Consider the following 24757-nt stretch of genomic DNA (forward strand, 5'->3'; position numbering starts at 1 on the left):
CATTTTGGATGCGTGTTATAATAAAAGAAAATATAGTGGACCTAATGGACTTTAATAGTGTGTTGTAACTTTCCTCTACTACCTGTGCGAGCAATAGCCACAGAAAAGTCAGATGAGTGGGACAGTGCCGGATTTGCTTATCAAGGCACAGACTGCGGTGTCAGACTAATTAACCTATTACAGGTCAAAGCGCGTAAGAGGGAGAGTACTGCAAAGGTGAATGATACAGAACATCTATTATATTTGAGGAGTTAGTGCAGATGCATTCGGTGTCATTGTCCAATAAATGTGAGGCTCTTACCATACAGCCACGTAATTAAAAAAAGAAGAAAAGTGATTAGGTTTTCCTCATTTTGAATTAATACGAGCAACGGGGTAAGTGTGACCACAAGAATTCCTAGCATTGTCTGCTGCAATTTTATGAGGGAGCATATGGTAATACTCATCCATGGTGTAACTCTTGTTACGTCCATTCTGTTGTATTCAGGATGAGTCTGGCCCAAGTTCATTGATGATAATTTTAGTGGTAACTGTCAATTAAAATGTCACTGCATTTTGCAAAGTGGACTCCTTAAATAAAACGGACTTATAATCAGCTGCTTTATTATGCCTCACTGTATAGAAGCAAGAGGGGTCTATTAATCTTGTTTGATAATTTTAATTAGTGTATGTACCTTGAATTCCAATTAGCTATATTAGCCTGATAAAGCCACAGCAAATGTGCAAGCAGAAAGTGCATTTCACTAAAAAACATTTGGTGCTTCGAGTGGTAGCAAGGAAACTAGGCTTTTTATGTTTGGCATTGGTAGAAGAAGTTGCTGAAAGATAAACCCATCCAGCCCAGCAAGGATGAAGTCAAAGGACCCAATATTTTGACCTGAGGACTTTGAATAGTGGGACCCATATCTAACCTACTTTGTGGGCACTACGAGGACAGCAGCAGGGAAATAGACTCTACTGTGCATCAGCAAGGTATTTGACTCTCAGCTGAAGAGTTTCTCTTAGGCTCCTAGATTTTCCTGTTGAAATTGCATATTAGAGAGCTAGTGATACTGGGCTAAGAGTGGCCATACCTTCGGCGCTTGTCTGAAAATCACAAATTCATTTTGGACAAGCAAAAAAGTTTAAGTCCCTAATGATGTGTCTTGGACTTCAAGCAGATATTCAATCATTTTATGTTTATTACTAGCAGGGGATTGGGATCACAGTGGGTTTGACCCGTAACCGTACCTGTTCATAAAGTGTACGCTCTATCTTTTTGTCCTCTTTCTTTTTAGAGAGCCAGCGCTCACACAGGAAAACAAACGACTCCTCCGTGGTCTCATCCAGGATCTCTACTTTTTCCAGGAACCAGTCAGGGCTGAACATGCTATTGTCGTGACGAATCTTGATCTTGTACAAAATGCCAAGGTCCACAGCCTGTATAGTAAATGTGTCCTCCTGCAGAGTGTTCAATAGCAGTAGCTTCTGTTAACGAGCTCGCAACAGATCATCTACCAGACAAAAGCAAACGGAGACTACAGAGCACAATATGTGTTTAAATTCCGTCTCACGTGATGGTGTTTGGTACACTGAAACTGTTCTGCAGGGAAGTGTTTTGAAGCCTGATTCTGCTATGAGGGGAGCTGCACAAAATATCAATTTCACAACCGATTACAATATTGAATGCCCGGAATTTTACATCCTGTTTTTTAAGTCTAAGTAAGATTTCTCTTTCTAATTGTGCTGGTTTTGGCTGGGGTAGAGTTAGTTTTCTTCATAGTAGCTAGTGTGGGGCTATGTTTTGGATTTGCGCTGGAAATAGTGTTGATAACACAGGGGTGGTTTAGCTGTTGCTGAGTGGTGCTTACACAGAGCCAAGGCCTTTTCTGCTCCTCACACCACCCCACCAGTGAGCAGGCTGGGGGTGCACAAGGAGTTGGGAGGGGACACAGCTGGGACAGCTGACCCCAGCTGACCAAAGGGATATTGCATACCATATGGCATCATGCTCAGCATATAAAGGTGGGGAAGAAGAAGGAAGGGGGGGACATTTGGAGACACAGCATTTGTCTTCCCAAGTCACTATTACGTGTGATGGAGCCCTGCTTTCCTGGAGATGGCTGAACACCTGCCTGCCCATGGGAAGCAGCGAATGAATTCCTTGCTTTGATTTACTTGCACCCACAGATTTTGCTTTACTTATTAAACTGTTTTTATCTCATCCCACAATTTTTATAACTTTTACTCTTCTGATTCTCTCCCCATCCCACTGGGGGGCAGTGAGTGAGTGGCTGTGTGGTGCTTAGTTGCTAGCTGGGGTTAAACCATGACACTAATCCAGTTAGATTTGCACGGACAACGCAGATAAAACAATTTTTGCCATCATTATATCTGAGCATGTCCATATGGGGCTGTGAATATGACTCATGGACTGAGTACAGATTACAACTTTCGGAGTTATTTTTCCAAACACAGCCATAGTTTAGGTCACATCAGTTTATCATGCTCTGCAGTGAATTGTGGTATATACTATGTACGTGCAAATCAGTTGCACAGAGGCTATGGGAATGAGAAACCTCAGGTTTTGTGCACTCTCAAATCTGCAGCTAACAATTCAAGCCAGTTTATATGGAGCAAGCTCATAATTTGTCTATCAGTGACTTCACAGAAACATCTACCCCATTTGCTGCAGTGCCGGTCGGTTGTAATACCCAGTTGACAATCCATACAAAGCACTTTAAGAGGTAATGAACATGGTAAATGGAATCAATCAATTCATCCCTCATAGGAAAACTCAGCCTATAAAGACAGTCATGGACTTGTTAGGTTAAAGACTGCGAAATGGAAAGTGTTATTAACCCATTGCATCTGTACCTTTCCTCTTTCAAACTTGTTGAAGTTTGTTTCAGATTTGCTGAGTTTTCTCTCTCCTGTGTCTCCCAGGTCTCCGTAGATATTTAGGAAAACATTAGCATCTGTTCCAGCACCGTAGATATCTCCGGTGAACACGCTGATCTTGTACGTGTGAACTGCAGAAAGAAACGGAGACGCGATTTCCCACCAGGTGAATTATCAAGGTCTATCTTGTATACTGAATTTACCTAAGAAAATGGTCCCCAAACTTTCTGCTCATCACTCAGTTCTTGTAGGTCTAAAATCCCATATGCTTTAAACTCCCAGGTTTCTGGTAAGGATCCACAGATTGGAGAATCACCGGGCTGAAACTTGCTGACCATCCTTTTCTCCATCTAATCAATGCCTGTGTACTGCTTTGATCACATAGTTCACAGTTAAAAATGCAAGGAACCATTATGGTGATTACTGGATGCAAAGTCGATAGAGGTGAGGGAACTCGGCACCTTTTCATACAGAGGCTCAAGGGACCTACATCTGAGAACAAGTGATTCAGTGTTGTGAATTCTTAATACTCCACTTTCCATAAACAAACTCCAGGGATTCAGATACGCAATTACTACCGGAGTTAATGGCATGTATCTCTATAAATTCCCCAAACAGAAAGAGAACAGGTTTGTGGGTCCTTTTGCTGAGACAATATTTAATTAAGGAAGTTTTGGAGCTGTACTGTTTAAGTACCCTTTCTCTTTAGCTTGCTCAATGACGATCCAATAAAACCTCATCAAATCTTTAGTAATGTGCTTTACTAAACCTGTTAAATACTCCTATTTTGCTGCTCTTTTCCCAATTACATAAGGAAAACAAACAGTTACTGAAAGCATCCTCACCAGGAAAACAATTAGGGGCTGATTACCCTGGTGGCATAGGAGCCTTGGAGAATGCCTCCTTGCAAATACCAGGGCAATGCAAATGAGGAAGAGGCACAAAGTCTTAGTTAGGATTCTTCTTTGTATGTTAACAGCATCAAAGAAAATGTCTATATTGTCTTTTTCTTCTGTACCTATCTTTCCCAGTAAAACAGGGCCTATTCCGCTTCATCGTCCATGACAGATTTCCATTGATTTCCCTAAGAAATGGATCAGGATCATCACCTGAGACCATTCACCAGTCTAGGTGCAATGCCGGGTTTTCTGGTTTACCTCTCCACATTATGTCCTGCAGTGTTACAGCTTCATATTTGAGAGAAAACTGCTACATTAATAATGAAGGAGGCAATGCTGTCCTGGTTCCGGTGGGGATAGGGTTAACTTTTCCTGGTATTCCATGCCATGTGAGCCACGCCCACCCTGAGCTGCCGGGGGAGGGGGCAGGAAGTTGCTGCTTAAAAGCGGGCTGGAGCGGCCCGGGTCCGAGCGGCGAGCGGCAGGGGGAGCGGCGGTTCCGTAATCGCGTTTGTATATTCCCCTATCCGTGTTGTTGTTGTTTGCCTGTTCCCTTTGCTGTTCTATTAAACTGCCTTTGTCTCAACCCAAGAGTCTTGCCTTTTCTTACGATTCTTCCTGTGTTTGGAAGGCACGAGCGAGCGACACGTGGTTCTTTGTTGCCGTCTGAGGCTAAACCACGGCAAATGCATATAGTCTAATTAGTCAATGAATCCCTCTTTGGTTTTTGCCTGCCGGTTCTAGAGACCTTCAGGACTGAAATGTAGTTTACTACTTGAAAGACGATCCTCAGAACACCACAACCTGATTTTCCATTGCTGTCACTTACGCTGTGTCACTGCCCAAGATGTATGAGGACTCATGGAGATGCAGAAGATAAAATTCCCATCCCAGATATTTTATATCTAAAGCAGAAGTTCCCAAACTCTGGCCCTAGCTCCCAGCCAAAAGAAACCTTCAGTTATCCAAAAATCCTGTTCCATAGATTGTAAAACTTGTTTTAAGGCTTTTCCGTTAGAAGGAAAAAATGAGTCATCCAGGTTAGTTAACACATGGTAACTAATGCAAGGCAAAGCAACAGAAGTTAGTAAGTTAAAGAAAATGTCATGCAGGCATCTAGCAGCCATGCCACTGACTAATTGGTATTAAAACTCTCTTTGCCTCTGCGGGAAAAAAATCTCCCATGAGCTACCATGTAGTTCCTAACAGGAGGAAAGAGCACAACTCTCTCCTCTAAGGGCACAGTGCAAAGGCTCCAGCCTTCCTTACAGCAAGGCACCTCTTCCCTTGGCGATGGAAAACACAATAGATATAAATCCCACCCTGATAATGGTGCACTGTAAATGCAAATCAGACTCTGAGAGAAAAGAAACAGGGAGAGAAATTATTTTCTCTGTTGAATCATCTTGTTGCCAGATGTAAAAACCAAGGATGAAAATGGCATCTGAATTCAGTTTGCTCTGCTGAGGAGGTAGGGAGGTTCACGACTTCTCTCAAGGGCAGAAGGAGCTTGGGTGGGAAAAGGAGTCCTAGAGGAAAAAGAGTTAGGAACAGCTGGGCATACAAAGAATCAACAAGTTTAGGATGAAACTTCCGTTCTTAGAACCACAGAATCATAGAATTGTTTAGGTTGGAAGGACCTTTCAGATCATCGAGTCCAACCATCAGCCTAACACTGACAAAACCACCACCAAACCGTGTCGCTCAGCACCAAGTCCACACATCTCTTAAATACCTCCAGGGATGGTGACTCAACCACTGCCCTGGGCAGCCTGTTCCAATGTTTAAGAACCCTTTTGTTGAAGAAATTTTTCCTAATATCCATCCTAAACCTCTCCTGGCACAATTTGAGGCCTTTTCCTCTTGTCCTATCTCCTGTTCCTTGGGAGCAGAGACCGACCCCCCCTGGCTACATCCTCCTTTCAGGGAGCTGTAGAGAGCGAGGAGGTCTCCTCTCAGCCTCCCTTTCTCCAGGTTCTTGTTCAGTTGCTTCGGTCACCAGGAGGGCCAAGCACTGAATGTGAACGCTTTATAAGATGGGCTTAGAGCTGCATAAGTATTTATTCTCCTCCCCAGAGACACTTTAATGAGGTGACGGTGGTTGCCTACAACCAAATTTTTAGAGGATGTCCATATGTACCTGAAGAGCAGCAGGAAAAAAAACTTTGACAGTAAAGAGGAGCATAAATCAGACTGGTAGGGTAGGAAGGGAAGGTGAAGTTGGGCAAAGAAGTAAAGATGTTTGCAGAGCCTGGAAGACAAGATGGAAGAATTTTGTTAGGCATCAGCGGAGACATGCAAACTATATCTGTGTGAAAGGGTGGCTGTGACAGTTTTGTAAATGCCCTATGGGAAAATAATGGCATTATTGCACAGAAGTACTTCAGGTATAAAAGAGGCCAGAGAACAAGAAGGGAAAGAAATGTGAACAGTCGTATCAGCATTGCATTTGCCTGAACCACACATCCACATGTTTTATTTGAAAAAATCAGATTAATAGGTCCCTACCTACTCCTAGGACTATGTTACCTTCTAATGGGTCTTCAACTTCTTCCTCTATCTGCTTGAGTGTCCTGTCCTTCATGAGTTTTTCAGTAAAAATATCAGATGGTACCAGTTCTCTGATAATCTCGCCGTCGTCTTCAGACTTTGCAAGCCATCTTTCACATGGAAATGTGATGGTTTCTGAGCCCTGAAGTAAACAGGACAGAGATAATCTCTTCAAGACAACGTGAACACATGTCAGCATTTCTCCTTTGAAAATACTCTGACTTACAGGCGAGGATTTTTCAACTCATGTATGTATGCATGTGTATGTAGATGCAGAGCTGAAATACTGTACAGAAATATATTTCCTCCAGAAAGAGGACATCTGAGGACTCTGAGAAGAAGCACTGAAAGTGTAGAAGAGAACAGTATTCCCACTGGCTGCGTGAGACTGGCTGCAAGATCCAGTAGATCTCTGCCCTTCCCAGTTTTCGATCTTGCAAATTCCTAATCAGGACCGCACCATTCCCGCCGAAGCCGTGTTTTACTGAGACTCCACAATCCCTCTTCAATCCTTATCCAGGCAGCATTCCCTTTGAAGTCAGTAGGGTTTTTTTTTCTGAGTCAATACTCAGGATTTTGCCCTATAATTCTGTGACTCAGGCTGGTTTCCAGGCAATTCCCATACGTGCATTAAGAGGAGAAAAACAGTGATTTAATTTTTGATCTTTTGTTTTTATTTCACTTTGGTGGAAACAAATATGATTTCTATCATCAAACAAACAAAAACAATAGAACATGTGTTTTCCACTTGGTAAACAAAATCAATCCCAGACTACTCATTAAGAACAGACTCCTGTGAGGCCTCCAAGATGGTAAGAGGCAGGCGGCTTTCTGAGTCCTGGGCACCCCAGGCTATGTCTCCATAAAGAAAGGGGCATGAGCCATCATGCAACTTGCAGAGCCCACAGATGAACTGAAGAAAAAAAAAAAAAAGTTAGTTTTAATCTCACAGTAGCTAAATAAAGGAAGAAAAAGACGGCACTGTCCTTAATGTCAGCTTCATCATTTCTCTCCCAAGTATCACAGGGGCTTTCTTTCTGCTGCTTCCAGTACTCTGTGTGCCACCACTTTCATGTATAACTTAGACATTAATATTGTCCACCTTAATTACTCTCATGTAATTATTTACCAAAGCAATACAGTGTCCTTTCTTCATGATTTTTACTACTTAAATGGCAAAATACTAATACATAGTGAAAGAAGGAAATTGCTCTCACTGTAGCAATATTGAATATAGTTATCGCTGTGTACTGCAGCACTGTTCTGCCCTAAGCTGCCGGATCCTGCCCTCCCTGACGCCGTCACCGGGGAGGAACAGGTTCTGCACCTACCATCAGAGGTGCACTCCAGTCACGGCTAACCTGGAATGAACAGGTTATCGTCCCACCGTGCACAGATCACAGACAAGCTGATCTGCAGGAGCCAAACCCCTCCAAGGATCTTGTGTGATCCAGTGTCTTCGGTCTGCAGCAGAACCATCCTTCGAACCCACATAGCACAAACCTTCTGCTGTCAATAAAACACCATTTCTCCTCCTCTTCGCTGCTCCCTGCGGTGCTGCTGTTTTACCCCAGGCTTGCAACACTTAACTCCATAAGGCGGTTTGGAGCATGACTTGTACAACACAGTGTGAAACAAAACCTGCAGCACTTCAGATCACAGAATCATAGAATCACAGAATGGTTTGGGTTGGAAGGGACCTTAAAGACCACCTCGTTCCAACCCCCCTGCCCTGGGCAGGGACACCTCCCACCACACCAGGTTGCTCCAAGCCCCGTCCAACCTGGCCTTGAACCCCTCCAGGGATGGGGCAGCCACAGCTTCTCTGGGCAACCTGGGCCAGGGGCTCACCACCCTCAGAGTGAAAAATTTCTTCCTAATATCTAAGCTAAACCTCCTCTGTCCCAGTTTGAAGCCATTACCCTTCATCCTATCACTACATGCCCTTGCAAAAAGTCCCTCTCCAGACGATTTCAAGTATTTTACTTTCAAGTGTTATTTGTGCTGTACAAGCAAAACACAGCACCTAATGATTGGCCACATGCCTATTTCTGCCTCCTCACTTCTGCCCGGGCTGTCTGACCACGTAACCTGTATAATCTCACTGTAGCTGAGCCGATTAATAGTGCTTATCAACCCCACCTACGTTCTGGGAAGAGAGGGCTCTCCAGAACGATGCTTCCGTGCTGAAACTCTCTCCTCCCGGCAGAGATCCCACTTCAATCATGTCTCTCGCTGAAGCTTTTAACTGCTCCTAAACATTCATAATGTTGTCTGTACGTGTCATTGATATGAACACTGTTTATTTGGTAATAGGATGTCTAGGGACTTGAGTGCCTGCACAGCGGGGCATAATATGCAGTTACCGCAAGAGTTAATTGTATCATTATTGTTAATCACCATGTCATTGCCACAGTTTTTATTGGAGTTTCCTTGTTAGTGATTGCATTAAGTGACGTAAAGTGCACTATTTTATGTTACCCATGGCAAAATCCTCTTGCAGCTCCGAACAGAATTTGTTTCATTAGAGTCTGAGTCTGGCCCTAAGCTGAAGCAGGGGAAGACAGTGTGCTAAAAGTCAGTGCTTTGCCCTTCTCCGAGTTGTAACAAATGAAATATAATTATCAGATATAATTGACGTGCCAAGACAGAGCTTTATTGGCATGCAACAATCCTAGTTGCCTACCCAAGTGCTTTCAATTTAATCTGAAAAGTTACTGACCTCATTTTTCTTTTGCAGCATTACAGTTACATCTAGACACATCTTAGCAGTCTGATCAGGTAGCACAGCTTTTAGAAGCGTTGGCAGCATATTGCTATCCTGTGGCAGGTCATAATATCCTGCGGCTGATCAGCGGCATCATGCAGTGCTCTACTTTCTTCTTTTTTCCCATGCCATAATCAAAAGATCAGCAGAATTGTAAATCTCTCCGTTTTTAAGTTGTTCATGGTTTTCCTCCCTTCCTCCACCTTCCTGGGTTTCTCGCTGCCTGTCCTTCAAAGCTGCTGTAATGACTGCAGGGGGCGCAGCCCCGAGACCCTTTCTAGGCTAATGGAAGAGTACCCAACATGGAGCTCTCGGGAGCTCCCCAAAGTGCTCCCAAAGTTAAGGGTAGATGTAGAAAGAGGCAGCTCAGGAATCTCTTTTCCCTTGGTTTCCATACCTTTGTGCATCCCTCTCTTCATCTTCCCTAGTCTATGACCAATAACAATATCTCTCAAAACAACGTCATCTTGTTCATTAACTTAATGAAGCTGTATGAGGCAAGGGTTGGTCAATACACAGATAGAGGGTCTGAAAATAAGAGACTGACAAAAAGACGATAACGAGAAACAAGCAAAAGGCTTGTGAAGAGGCTTGTACAGGAGGGTACAGGCTTGAGCATGATGAGGAAGGTTCAAGGAAGGCCTTTGATTTATCATGAGGCAAAGAGACGAAAACATATCCTGGAAATTTTGAAGGAGGAAGCAAGATGAGAAGTAGGTTCACAATGACTGAGCAAGCTGTGTTTACACCAACACTTGATATTAGAAGTCAATTCAGGAGGGGGAAGACCTGAGCATTGAGGTGGAGATGAAAGCTGACATCCCTTCAGAATAAGTGGAGAAAGGACAAGAGCTACTGCTCCAATTCTGAACTGATCCTGAAGAGGTAATCTTCTTCTGATCTTCCCTGCAGCCACACTCATTCCTGTTCCTACAACCAGCATGGCTGAGGAACAGTTTCTTATGTGGACAAGATCAAGATGACCAAGCTGGCTGCAGTGCCTTAATCCTGTTGACATGAGCAACCAAAAGTCCTAGGACCTACTTGATGGTTTTTATATGAGAGAGACTTGCACTGACAGGCATTTTTCATGTCTTAATTGTACTGGCTCCCTGCATTTATTCTTCCAGAATTAAGAGACTGATGAAGTGATTTCTTGTCTATGTTTAGCAACAATCCATTTTATTTTAAAATGGTACACCCACTTCCTTCCCTGTGATTGTTCAAAACAAAACTACACATGAAAATACGAAACTTTGGCCTCTCATGTCACCCAAACCCACCATTATCTAAGTTAGCCTTGGGCACTCTGGTGCAGTGCAGCACAGGGACATCTGCTCAGCCCTGTAATTCTTAGAAATGGGTACAAACTCCGTAATTTCCCCTCTCAGTCCAGCAAGCAAGTCATGACAATGTTGCCTCCAAACCCAGCAGGCAGATTCCTCCTTCACACAAAAGATAAAGGGTTGCAAAGGCCTCCAAAAGGTTGAGGAGCAACACCACTGCTTTGCTCCCCTCCACTGCCAGGAGGAAATAACTCTATTCTAGTCAAAAGGTACAACGAGAACAGCATTTTTTAAAAAGCATTGATTGCAGAGTCTTATAGTCAACATTTGAAGAATAAAACATGGTAATACATGTTTGTTGTCCCCAGGTCCCCAAGCTCTAGCAAGTTCATTAGTGTGCATTGTTCTTTAGGGAGTAATTTTTCACTGTTAATCACAATTTGTATACAGAAGATGCGCTTTGGGAAATGGAAGCGGCTGCTAATGGAAACATATTGCAGAGTGCTGGGATTCGTAGCATACCTTTCCATTTGGCAACAGTCTCCGAATGGCCACACGGTCCAGATGCCATCCCGAGTTCAGTCCTCCACCCTTGTGTCCTATGCGAATCTTTTCAATAATGTCACCAACATCCTCCAGCTACAGAAAAACGACCAAAAAAAATAGCATGAACAACAGGTGGCTTTTGAGACACCACCTCTTTAGCTTCTTCCCTATTTTTCCAGTCTGTATGAAGTCCCACAGGAGCAACTATTAGTGCTGATGCCAATTACACCCTAACTTGCATTTTGGCTAAAGGGTTTCCCTGAACTTCTGTTCCAAAAATTGAAAGAATCTGGCTCTACACAAATTACCCACCATATGAGATAGATTTTGTTGCGCAGCAGCAATCCTGCATCTCAGTCTTCTCTGTATGAGTGGGAATGAAGGTAATTTTTTAGAAATTGCAATGCTGCTGCATCTTAAATTGTTCTTTTGATATCCCTTTCCTTTTTAAACACTTATGTGCATTCTTATAACGCTGCAAGAATAGCTTTGAGGTCAAAATACAGTATTAACTGCCTGGCTTTTTATATTATTTCTCTCCTGTTCCTCTACAGCATCCCAATGCTATTCTGAGCAAGTCAACAGGATCACTATCTTACAAAGCAGTTACTGGGTTTTTATGCCTCACCTTACTATTTTAGTGATTTGTTACTAGTTCATTACTCTTAAGTCACCTTTCTTCCAAAGGCTTGGACAGGAAAAATGATATTTGCTCCTAAGTTCCCGGTAGCTTTTGGTTATTTCAGTGCAAGCGTTTATATAGTTGGCCTTTAAAAAAACAAGGCTGGCTGCAAACCTCCGTTTCATCAGGAGAAGCACACTGAGCTGTCTCTCTGTCCACAGGGTCTTGGAGTCTTTTTTTCCTGGAAACATGAGGAAACTGAACATCTCAATTTGCACCACTGGAGACTACTCCCTTCTTCTCTTCCCAGCTGACAGGATTGCCCCATACCGAAGCAAAGACATTCACAATTTTAGGAGACTCCCCAACTCAGTAAGACTGACTGCACTATTCAAGGAGTTCACACTCCGAACAAATGGGGTTTGACTTCACCAGCCCTGTCCAGACTTTAGACAGCATAAGCATCATTGCGAAATAATAAAACGATCCAAGCTCATTTCTAAAGCTCATGCATGCACACAAGTATACACCAGGGGGAAATCATTTTCTCCTCTTTTGTCCTGTCCAAATACTCATCTTTCAATGAGGCTTTTAGTCAATACATAGCAATAAAGTGTCGCTGGACCAGTAAAGATCCGTGTTAAAGAAGTGGTCTGTACCCTGCTGTAGGCATCTCCAGTAAATCATCACTTGGGACCATAGCTGAGACCAGTCTCTAATCTTTTTTGTCTCTTTTGTAAAATACAAAACGGTAAGGGCACTTAAAAACACTAAAACAAACGGGCAATTCTCAGTTGGTGTTTCCTGAGATCCCCAAATGTTTTTTAAGGTCTGCTGAAGTCCAAATTATGGCTGTACACAAGTAGGTGAAAGAAGAATATATTTTGCTTCATCCCCGCCTCCTGCAGCAAGAGGAACTGGTGAAGAGAGAATGAAGTTTGGGGACAGGTTAATATGATGTAAATCTGGAGAACAAACTGCATTTTCACTCACTTCCTTTAGGAAAAGCACTGATGCTTCAGATTCTACCAAACCTAAAATAAATCTTACGGAATAGAGAAATAACAATAACACTCAGTTTAAGATTTATACCTATGGATTAATGGAACCTCTGTTATGAAGAACTGTGTGGAAACTCCCCCAAAATAAATCTTATTCTTTGTTTTTAAGGAATCACACTGGGGATTTATTTTATGATTCATGCCATATAACAACAATGTGGGCTGGGAGCATTTTAACTTGTTTAAAAGTTTGGTTTAAGATTTGCCTTCAATTATTTTACAAAACCAAACCAAACTCAAAACACAGAGAGGTTCTGTGGTCCTCTACAAAGTCAGTGTTGCTGTTGCATCCAGGGAGGGAAGCTGAGGACATGAGGCAGTTCCAAAAGGTACTGCCTATATATTTTTTGCCTCTCACAAATTCTCAGCAATAAGAATATATTATGAATAGGAACTGCTGAATACCGTAGATGTAAATGAGCTCACTCGTTGATGTGCACTGGTTTACTATTTGCATATAGTTGTGCAAACACTTCAGGAAATACTTCATAAGATCTTTCAAATAGTTAGCCTTGGGTATTCAAAAATCATGGAGTCTGCAGCAAAATAATGGTCTCTCTGTTCCAGGATACAGAGAAAGAGAACACGATGCTTAGGTTGCCATAAAGTTAGAATAAATGAAGATACTTTTCACCCCAAAAGTGCTATGTTAGTAATGAGCACCATGGACCAGCCCCTTCAACATAATCTGCTCAAGTAGGAACATGAAATGATGCAAAGGGACTTGAAACTCAAGGCAACTAGTTTCAGCAGTACTGCAAGCCTTTGGATCCTGTTACCTTTCAAAGTATTGCAAACTGCAAGAGAAAGCAAATATCCAAAAAAATAAGATGAGGGGAGGTGCACATATTGGATCCAGCATGCATGGACACTGATAGCTTCTCTTTCATAGAATCATAGAATGGCTTGGGTTGGGAGGGACCTTAAAGGTCATCCAGTGCCACCCCCCTGCCATGGGCAGGGACACCTCCCACCACACCAGGTTGCTCCAAGCCCCGTCCAGCCTGGCCTTGAACCCCTCCAGGGATGGGGCAGCCACAGCTTCTCTGGGCAACCTGGGCCAGGGTCTCACCACCCTCACAGCAAAGAATTTCTTCCCAATATCTCATCTAAATCTCCCCTCTTCCAGTTTGAGGCCGTTACCCTATGTCCTATCATTACACTCCCTGATAAAGAGTCCCTCCCCATCCTTCCTGTAGGCCCCCTTTAGGTACTGAAAGGCTGCTATAAGGTCTCCCCAGAGCCTTCTCTTCTCCAGGCTGAACAACCCCAACTCTCTCAGCCTGTCCTCACAGCAGAGGGGCTCCAGCCCTCTGATCATCTTCATGGCCCTCCGCTGCACCCACTCCAACAGGTCCATGTCCTTCTTGTGTCGAGGACTCCAAAGCTGGATGCAGTGCTCCAGGTGGGGTCTCACCAGACTGGAGTACAGGGGCAGAATCACCTCCCTCGACCTGCTGCCCACACTTCTTTTGATGCAGCCCAGGATGCGGTTGGCTTTCTGGGCTGCCAGCGCACATTGCTGGCTCGTGTTGAGCTTCTCGTCCACCAGCACCCCCAAGTCCTTCTCCTCAGGGCTGCTCTCAAGCCATTTACCAAGTATGGTCTAGGAAATGGAAGATGTAAAGACCTTCCAAAGTGTCTCTCAACTTTACCTAGAGGGGCAAGGTTCCATATGTACGTATTGGTACATCTCAGCTCCATGACGAAATTGCATCAGCCTTTACAAGGCTCAACATGGGCCACAGGGACACTGCATGTTGATACCTTTGAGCTGCTACTAAGTGGAGGTCAGAGAGAAAAGATTTGATCCAGTCCACAGTAAGTCTGTTGCAGAACAGAGCTCTGAACCCACATTCTTCGAGTAAAAGAGCTGAATAGCTTTCCCTAAAAGAGGAAAAGTTCCCACTTCATTCCATTTTCTCTTCTTAATCCCCGTAGGGCAACCTAAGATGACAGCAAGCGTCTTTGATCTTACCTCCACAATGAACTGATTCACCGAGTTCCTTTCAAAATACATCCTTTGCTCTCTCTTGTTGAGGCACAGGGATTTCTGCTGAGTGCAGATCCCATCACTTCCATAGAGAACAATGAAGACATCTGCATCTGTGCCAGCTCCAAAGATATCGCTGGTGTAGACCGTGATCTCGTAAGGAACAACTGATTTGGGAAGCAGCAGAAAATTAAAACAAACAAACAGAAGCTAGTAAGCAGCATACCAATGCTCCTGAGAAAATTTTAATGAAGCAAAATTTGTATTAGAAAACTCAACGGTTAAAGAGGACAGGGTAGGAAGCACACACTTGTGGTCATTTATATATCAACCCAGTCAGTACTATGAGAATCGAGAGGAATTGCCTTTAACCCTATAAGGCCAATTGACCTCGATGCGTGTTCGTTTACTGAGATTTTGGGGTTAATCACATGGTCAGAAAGCACTCGGTATATTTATACCTGCCATCTAAAGTTATTGAAACAGGATTTACTTCAGCAGCTCATGTCTTAAAGGAAAACATGAATTGACAATTTTTTGAGCAACTAGGCAGATGGATGACATTAAGCCAACTGGAAGCAGTATATAAATATTCAAGATAGTCTAACTGATAAAAAATCTCCTATTATTTTCATTACTAAACAAGTGACAAAAATCAACAGTTAGGAAAAGAAATAAAACCCTCTGCTGTCCACTCTGATCTAGTTTTCTCTTAGTACCACCTTCTCCGTAACACCAAGGCAAACAGGATAACTACTACGAGATCAACAGTGAATGCAGAACAGTAAGGATCACACCCCCAAATACTTTCTTATTCTATTTCCTTGGTTTCTCTAGAATGTCCTACGACCCCAGAATCTGATGCCATCTTTTGTTCTTTTCTGCCTTCTCAGATTCCCAGTCCTGAGTCCTGATGGTGGAGCATGACTCAGACTTGCTCAGGAATAAGACTGACCCAGGAACAAGACTGGGGCTCTGTTCCTGGCTCTGCCACAGATTTGCGGAATATCCTGTTTCCAAGGTGAGACGGTGTTTAGCTCACAGAGTGAAAAACCTATGTTCAGATGTCTGCACGTCAAATAGGTGTGTGTACATCTCCAGATGTAATGACTACAGTCAATGCAGCTTGAAGAAAGAGTCAGACAAGCGAATGCGGGCATCTTCCTCAGGGTTAGCTGAATCATTCTCCAAATCCACCCTCTGTGAATGACCAAATATTTATTGATCATCATAGAATCACAGAATCATAGAATCAAGGCCAGGGATGGGGACAGGGCTCAGAGCAACCTGGTCTAGTGGGAGGTGTCCCTGCCCAGGGCAGGGGGTTGGAACTAGATGATCTTTAAGGTCCCTTCCAACCCAAACCATTCTATGATTCTGTGATAATGGGAATTCAGACACGCCACTGTCATGAGGACACGTAAATTCAGGCGGGGCCATTTGGTAAACCAAATCCTGTCCCTACCTCCTTTAAATCCTTTCTGAAACCTATAGATGAAAAATACTGGGTAAGGCTTGGGCACCCCTAATTAGCTGCAGGGACTTCTGCTGCCGCAAGCAGACACAATCCCTGTAGTCCACCCCGCGACCCGTAAGCACAGCCTTTGTCACCCAGCGCTGTCACCAGGATCTGCTCCTGGCCATCCCTCTCCCAAACACCACCCACCCAACTTCCATCGTTTCCCATCCCTTGCCACAATCTTCTCAGCCGCTTGTCATCTGTTTCCTCCTACACTGCAGCGACTTCAGTCATCTTTGCTATTTACACTACAGCACTTTGTGCTGTATTTCAGATTCAACATCTCTGCTAGGGTAGAGAGAAACTTTCTGGCACCATATCTGGAGTAACTCTGATTATGCGTATCAGAGACTAATCATTCATTAAAAACCCAGGCTCTCTAAATACAGTTCTCAGGAGAACAGAGATGAAGAAGTTTTCTTCTACAGAGAGTCAGCCTGGAGGTACTTAATATTCCTTCTGCCCAACCCAATAAAATCTGCTCTGCTGTGCTGCAAGTAAACTGGAATAGCTTCTCCAGTATGTAAGAGGGGGGTGAAAAAATCCCGGAGACCAAAAATCACACGCTACGCATTTTGAATTAAAAATTATCTTCTCTGCTGAGGTCCGCGGCGCTTGCTCTTGTTACTTGAATATTAACGTCAGCTTAGAACTGAATCAGCAAAGCGGCACCGTGACAAGGTCACCGGCAGCCCAACTTTCAGCTGTCAGACGCCCATTTCATGTACACGGCACTTTTAAAGTTGTGTCCCTACAGGGATGATTTTAATTGGACTGACGATGACATGTTATCATCATTTGTTCGGCGTGAAACAATTCTGGCACGAGTCATCACAAAACAAATCAAACCGCTTTAGTTACCTCTGGCAAACCGAAACCCCCAGGTTAGCAGTTAGGAAGCCAGAACGCAGTAAATAGCGCAGCGGGAATGGTTTAAACGGTGAAAGAGCCTAAGCTGACACCGAGCCTCGTGCAACCTTTTTGCCAGGGAGGCCTGAACTATTTTCCAAGGCTGAAGGTAGACTGATGATGAAACTCAGGTCTACACAAACTATGTACTCAAAGGCACAGTATGCCAGGAACTCTTACATCATTGTAATATACAGGGACATTAATAAATTATATAGTCAACATCTGCACCAAAATATATATTGACTGGGATAACGTGGAAAAACCGGATGAGAAGCACGTACAAGGTCTCTGGGTTATATTCACTCCTATGAACAGATTTGCTATATCTATCTACCAATATATTTTTTCAGACACAAGGACTATTACTTCTTCCAGTTGACTGACAAAAGCGAGGAAGGGAGCAAAGAGTAACTGTTCTTCTGCTCTGGACAGTTTAGGTAAAGAAAGTAAGACAGGAGAAATAAAAAATAGTTTGGTCAAAGCCAAGAGGGAGGCACAAAAAGATGACCTTGGCAGATCCTGAGAGAAGAAAGATGATTTTAGCTTACAGACTGCAGGATATGAGGATCTGGACGTTGCGGGGTCAGCCAGCCAGTGTGAAGGAGACCTTCAACAGGAACCACAGTGTTGACAGTAAAAAAGGAGCTGATCGTCTTCTGCGTGGTTATACTCACAACTACTTACAGAGAAGGAAACTGAGGCAGAAGAAGAGAGATTGGGCAGCTCTAACTTTTGATGTCTAAATAAGGAACTGCAGGAGATAAGGCTGTTGATACCATCGATGCATACAATGAGGGATGCAATGAGACAGGAGGCAGCTTTGGTGCGAACAACTCATCACTTGTTCAGAGCGACATAGGAAGCATCTGGCAGGGCATGGGGTGGAAATCACAGAATCATAGAATCAATTCTCAGATTCCAGACCTCATCCCTCATCATTGTGGCATCCAAGCTAATGAAGGGAAAAGGCAATTTTGATAAGTCTCCTGAAGGTGGGCCAGGAACTATTTGTCGACAACTTGAAATGAAGCAGGTCAGGGAGGGACAAGTCATACAAAGTCCCAGGGCTGTGAGTTCCCTGCACGCAGTCAAGGATGCACATGTGAAAAGGGAAAGAGAGGGCTGCAAGATAAGCAAAATAATGTTTCCAGTCATTTATTTCAGGAAAGCAGTGTTATCTGATTCTCGATATTCTGGAGACGGGAAAAGAAGTTGCCTGAATAGCAGAGTTTGATGTGTCATAGCAGACTTGAAAATTATAAACTTAATACTCAGCAGGAGCTCCCGAAAGACACTGAGTTTACCCCAAACATTTATTTAGAGGGTGTGAAGTGAAGAGTAAGAAAAAATTGGAGAACGCTAAAAGAGGCAATCTCAAGCAACACTAGCAGAAAAACACCACCCTGAAGACACTCTGGAAGAGAGACTTTCAGCAAGAGAGGGGTGTGCAACGCCAAAGGCACTGGGGGAACCAAGGCTTGGAAGCAAGACCAAAGTGTCTGCTTCGACAACAGAAACAGCAACATTAGAGTGGAGCAAGATCAAAGGGAAACTGGAGACAAGGAAGACATCTTGGAATGGGCTGAGGACTCGGAGATGACAGGGTGAGAGGCAGCAAAAAGACGATCATACACAGCCACATGGCTTCTAGTGACGCTTTGATTTGGCAAATACAGGAATCGTTAGTCTAGAGCACCCTGAGGAACCTTCTTGTAGTAATTGGAATAGCTGGCATGTGATCGTTTATAAATATTCCAAAGCCCGTTCAAGGGAGAGGCCAAGCCTATAAAGCTGCATGACCTAGTGAGATTTTATCTTCTGTAATGATGGGTGTATCCTGGGGAAACGGCATTCTGCTCACATGGGATATATTCTGTTGTCTGCAGTTCTGCAGGGAAGATAATTCTCTCAATGGCTCCATCGTCCTCCGATTTATCCAGCCAACGGCCACAAGGGAACTTGAGGCACTGTCCCAGCGACGGGGCATCAATCTCCACCCATTCCAGAAACCAGCCAGTTGAATTACCTGTGGTTGGAGAGATAACAGTGAATAACCCACAAAGCCTTTACAGAAAACAGCAAATGAATCATTGCATTCCAGACCGCTGAGAAATAAATCATCCTCTCTTTTGCCAATGGAAAAACAGAATAGACACCATAAAGATGATTGCAAGCGACTGTTCAGGTTTGAGCTAATGTGCTTTACATTTCTATATGTGTTGGGTTAAAGGTGTGCACGTAGAAGTGATAATTACTCGATCACTTGGATTAATTTGCCTTTGTAATAAGACAGAGGAGTTATCAACAGCTACGTCTCTTGGTGCCCCATAGGGAAGGAATCCATGTGTCCTTCCACTGCTTCCCTTGTTAGTAGTAGAGACACAGCCATGTCTAAAAAGCAGCCAAGACTTGATGAACAAAACAACAAAAATAGTGATAGAGAAATGAGACAAGTCTATAGGTCCCATGCGTGATGAGAAAAAAATCCAAGGTCTGGTGATGTATGAGAAATCTCTCTAAAGATGTGGCTGCAAAACTAAAGAGCCTCTTACAGAGAGAGCGCTGGCAAAGCTACCTGCAAGTTGCCACCACTGTGCTCTTATTGCCACAGCCATGGGAAGGGTATTTGCAGCAAAGACAGGAGCAGCAACAGCCAAAGTGACAGTAAGGATCCGTCACCAAAAGGTAAATTACGTTTGGGGTATCGGAGGCAGGTCATTTTATCCAGCAACGTGCCTAATGCATTAGAAATACTACATTACAAAGCAGGCTATCTTACCTTTATTGTCATGGCCTATCTTGATTTTTTTCAGGTCTCCAATGTCCACAGACTCCACTGTAAACTCATCTACCTTCCCACGCTCAAATTTGTTCTTGTTAATCTTTGAGGCCTTTAGGCTGACTATCCCTGTTGTGGCGATGCAAAAGGACATTGTTCAGCATGTGAAACAAATCCTCTGGGAATGTCAACAGTGGAACAGGGGAAGTGGCTAAAACGCGAAAAATGGCTTTTCATTTCAAGATCTGAGCTTTCTCCCTCCCTCCCCCCTGCACCCAAATCTGTATCAACACCCAAAAGATACAGAATTCCTTTCTTGAGTGATCCTCTGGCAGCGCCACAGGGACGATGCCGTTGTGCTGTGTTCACAGCTGAAGAAATTGGTCCTACCCCTCACTTCCCTGTCACTCTCACAGGCATCCGAGTCACAGCACACACAGCTCCGCTGCTTCCAAGAGGATTTGCTCATCAGCTGATTAAATACTTGTGGGCCACTCAAAGAGGCAGAGGAGAGCCGGGTTTCAGGAGCGTGCTGATTCATTGCTGAGGAAAGCAAATCATTCACTGCATTCACTACCCGGTAATGTAGTCCCAGTCAACTGTGCTGTTTCTATAATTGAAATTAAAGCCTTTGGATCGGCAGCTGGTGCAAATCAGCATCGCAGAGTTCGACAGTGATTTACAGCAGCTGGTGGTATGCTCCCAGTCATCACGAGGTATGCAGAGACAGGGAGAATGTGAAGTTGTACTAAAAAGGAGTACTAAGGGGTACTAAGGAAACAAAAGGAAACCATGACCTGTCTTCTCAAGTATCCAGCAGTGAGGTGCTATCCTGTTCCACCATGTGAAGCCATACCTGTATCGTCTTTACTTCCATAGAGAGTGATGAAGACGTTGGCATCTGTCCCAGCATTCTTCTTGTCCCCGGTTTTCACTTTCACGGTGTATGTTGTTGATTTAGCTGTCAGATAAAATATCTTAATTTAAGAGTGTGAAGTCTGAGCAGGAATTAACGCTACTTTTCATTGCATATGTGTGTTTGGTTTGGGTTTTGTTTTGACCGATTACAGCCGTGCTGTAATCTCTAATTCCTGTTGTATGCTGTGGTAGCTCCTGGGGCGAGCTGGGCTATCTGGTTGCAGAGTCTTCTACTGCTCCAGTCATTCAGTACATTCTCTGCATATCTACAGATAAGAAATGCACTCAAGCCTTCCTATTTGCTTCCTGGGAATCTGTAAGGCTCTTCAAATCTGTTTCTGCCTATTATGCTATTTCATTTAAAAAAAAAACAACCCGCAACACTCCCCCCCCCCGCCCTTTATTCTAATGGCACCAAATAACATATGTGCATATAACACATACCAGAAAGTATGTGCACATTGACATATACCATTCATATTCATGAACACACCCTTCACAATGGTTTCATTAGGGAGGTTTCTATTGCACCATCGTCTAGCAAGCGCAGTAAACTCGTAAAAATTGTGCTAAAGACAAATATAGTCTTCACTGCGCTGCAAAAACCTACTCAAGATTTCCAAGCCGGCACCTTTCTTCCATAGTTAGACATATGTTTCCAAGACGCTGCTCAGCCAGAAGGTCCTCCTGAACTGAAGGGCTATCCAATATGCGGAAATTTGTTGGCTGTACAATTTGTGGAAATTGTTCATGTATCCAAAAGCATCTGAGGGGGGAGTTTAAGACCTTTCACTGGCAGTGAAGCCAATGCTGGGCACTTCAGTATCAGACCCAGGAGTCTGTCATTGCTCTGCCGTTACCACGCAAAATTATCTACAAGGCAGACAAAGTTATTTCGGAGGACAACGGACACAAGCAGCAAGATGGAAAGAGAGACAAATTTAGGTCCCTTCCCTTTCTCTGGTCATGTTTGCTCTCTGCTTGGTTTCACATTGAAATGTTCAACCATTCCAGTCCATGATGTGAAATGGCTGGGATTTATGCCTTAGGTATTAGCAATGAATGTGCATTTCAGTTGAGAGGTGGTGACTGAACACGTTATCCATCTTCCTAGCTTTCTCACTTTGCGTCCAATCTTGCAAGACGATTAAATCACCTAAAAATGAGTGTGCGCTCCTCTCTGGCTGACACGCACTTCACACTTCATTCACACCTGAAAACTTGATGGTTGGGGCAGAATTCCAGCCCAGTGAACGCTAACTGCTAATGCCCTCAGCAGCGCTAATAACTTGGTTCCTTTTCAACCCCACACTGGAAGAAATACAAGGCTAACATAAACCTTTCTGTTCCAGGCCCAGCGTTGCAAGAGACTGGCCATCATTTTCCGAATCTTTCTTTACAAACGCTTCGTCCACTGGGACCAGCTCCCTGACAATCTGACCGTCATCTTCCTCAACCGCTAACCACCGCTGGCATGGAAAATAATACCTACAAGAATGACAGCAGCACCCAGCGCTTACACAGGACTTCGCAAGCTTTAATAACATAAACAAGCACAGATCAGAGGTTACTTAAAAAAAAACCAAACAAGATTACTCAAAGCTGAACAATACACCGGTTTTCATCCTCAAGTACTGGTATTGTTTGTGGGAACTAAATTCATAAATAGGGGAGTGAGCACTTACTGAAAAGTGCTGTTTCTAAGCTGTCAGACCGATATGATTGATTCCTTTTAGTTTTCACTCCCAGAAAAAGTTAAATAACTCGAGGGAACCTCCAGTCCCTCAGGCATTTTATGGTCATGAAGAGTGGACCCATCTTGGGGTCCTTATGAGCAGTCCCACCCACCAGAGCAGTGGGCAACTTTTAGGCATGTGACGTCCAGCATGTTCCAGCTCAAAGGCAAGCCTGCGTTCCAGGTTTCTAACAGCCTAGGCTTTGCTCATCCAGCTGCCTGTGAAAATCAGGGCAGTCTGCTTAGATCAGGACCTGCTTTTGGCCCAGATCTTTACATTAGGTGCAAAAGACAAGGAAATGTGAGGTCAGGGACTTCCAGAGTGGAGCCTTGCAAAGAAATGCCTAAGTGCAGGCTCTGCAAGGAGACCTCTTCAGGAAGGAGTCCCTCCCTGGAGAAACAGAGAAAAGCTGAGGTTGCCTTCCAAACACCGCTGGTCCCCGAACTGCAGAGATGCTGGGACAGCAAAACCCCCCACAGAGGTACCCCAGAATGGCCCCACACTCAGTATAACGCCACAACCATCACAAGGCTCCCAAAGGATGCCTGTGAGTTGGTGAGGAGCTGCGACGATGCCCTTCTGCATCTCCTCTGCCTTCCCACGGTTCTGCAGGCTCCTGAGAACATGGTCCCCTTTTCTGACCGTGTGAAAAGGGTGCGACAGGCTGCTCACGTGGTGCTCTCCTTCAGGTCAACAATCTCTACCCTCTCCAGGAACCAGCTTGGGCTAGCACCAGAGTTATCGTGGCGGATCCGCAGCTTCTTCAGCTCACCCAGGTCAACGGCTTTGATGGTGAACACATCCACCTGCACAGGAGGCAACAGGCAAATGACTGTGTTTCCCACAAAGGGGGACAGGCAGGCAGTAAATGGCCAAGGGTAGCCTTTTTTCCCATTAAAACAAAAGGTGTTTGTACGTCCCCCTTGCATTCTTTGGGTGGATGTACTAAAATAACTACAGAGCTGTGAGCTCTCCCATTAACAGTCATGCTTGGCTCCTACAAGGCAGTATCAGCCATGGAGCTGCTCAATCCTTCACCCCTTTCTTTACCTCATCCGCATTTCAGCTTCCTCTAGGTTTAACTCATCTCTCCTAAATCTCTTTCGCTTCACGCTTAGCATTTTCCTATCTGGAACTGGACGCGAACTCCACGGAAACTCTCCTGTGCACCTCCATGTGCTTTATTTCAAACCAGAGAATTTTTTCCTGTTGTCATTTACTACAACCATGAGGTTCATTTATTAGCTCTATTAGTGTGACAGGACGGACCTTGTTGTCATAACACTTTAAACGTCTTAATGTGATTAACTTGTTGGTAGACTTTGGGTTTCTACTCCCAAGAGCAGAGACTGTTACATTTGCAGCTTGGAGCTCTTCCCACTGAATGAAGAACCATGTGCAGGTTGCAGTTTCACCGGTGCCAAGCTCATAAATCACAGCTAACAGCTTATTTAACAACCTGAAGCTCTTTTTTTGTGATTGCGAGTTTTCAACAGCTGCTTATTGTTTCCTCAATTTTTCGTTATTCAAAATCATGCCTTGAATAATTCCTGGCTGTAATAGTAGCTTGCTAATTGTTCATAAACATTTTTATGGCAAATATTCAATCTACAAGAGATGCTGTTTAATTGGACTGGATTATAATGTAATTATAGCACACTGTGTAATATTGCTTTTATTCCCTGACTGGTTCAGTGGAACATTTAAAATTGTATTTGCAATCTAAATGCTGACATACTTGAGCTGCCTCACAAATACTCTCCAATATTAATTTAAAGTTTGTGGTTTTCAAGTATTCCTGGAAGGGAATGCTGTTACCAGAATGCTTACAGGAAGCCGATGCAGGAGGTGGCTCCGATGTAGGATCGGTGTTCAACTTATTATTCAAATGAATTTCCCTTGGAAAACGTTCTGGGGCATTTTGCTTTAAATAATATATTTAAGAAATAAAACACATTTGAGCTTTAAGTTGAAAGAAGCATCCGAGCCTCGCAGAGAAGAGACTTGTAATGAATGGCTGGCATGATAACCGAGAGAGCTCTGCCAGCCTTCTGCTCGCGTGAGTGAGTTGAGTTCATGCATTACCTGGCCCTTTTCAAACTTGTTGAGGTTATTCGACCTTTTCAGCTGGCGCTCACCCGTGTCTCCTCTTTCTATGCCATAGATGCTCAAGAAGACATTAGCATCTGTCCCAGCCCCCCACACATTCCCAGTGAGAACATGGACTTCGTACGTATTCTCTGCAAATAAAATTGCAAAGGCAGATCAGGAGGAGCCCAGAAATAACCA

General features: G+C 43.9%; 1 protein-coding gene across 1 annotated transcript in view; it reads right to left on the reverse strand.

Moving 5' to 3' along the window:
* The window catches only part of LOC128902657 (lipoxygenase homology domain-containing protein 1-like), a 153655-nt gene that overhangs the window by 51429 nt on the left and 77469 nt on the right, over window positions 1–24757 (reverse strand). The window contains exons 21-31 of the mRNA XM_054186019.1: window positions 24554–24708; window positions 23141–23274; window positions 22072–22220; window positions 20671–20775; window positions 19815–19943; window positions 18897–19061; window positions 14590–14771; window positions 10905–11021; window positions 6309–6471; window positions 2857–3011; window positions 1231–1440 (exon numbers count right to left, since the gene is read on the reverse strand). Of these exons, the coding sequence (XP_054041994.1) occupies window positions 1231–1440; window positions 2857–3011; window positions 6309–6471; window positions 10905–11021; window positions 14590–14771; window positions 18897–19061; window positions 19815–19943; window positions 20671–20775; window positions 22072–22220; window positions 23141–23274; window positions 24554–24708 (1664 nt within the window). The remainder of the gene's footprint in view (window positions 1–1230; window positions 1441–2856; window positions 3012–6308; window positions 6472–10904; window positions 11022–14589; window positions 14772–18896; window positions 19062–19814; window positions 19944–20670; window positions 20776–22071; window positions 22221–23140; window positions 23275–24553; window positions 24709–24757) is intronic.

The sequence above is a fragment of the Rissa tridactyla genome, chromosome Z, assembly GCF_028500815.1.
Source record: "Rissa tridactyla isolate bRisTri1 chromosome Z, bRisTri1.patW.cur.20221130, whole genome shotgun sequence".
Taxonomy (NCBI): domain Eukaryota; kingdom Metazoa; phylum Chordata; class Aves; order Charadriiformes; family Laridae; genus Rissa; species Rissa tridactyla.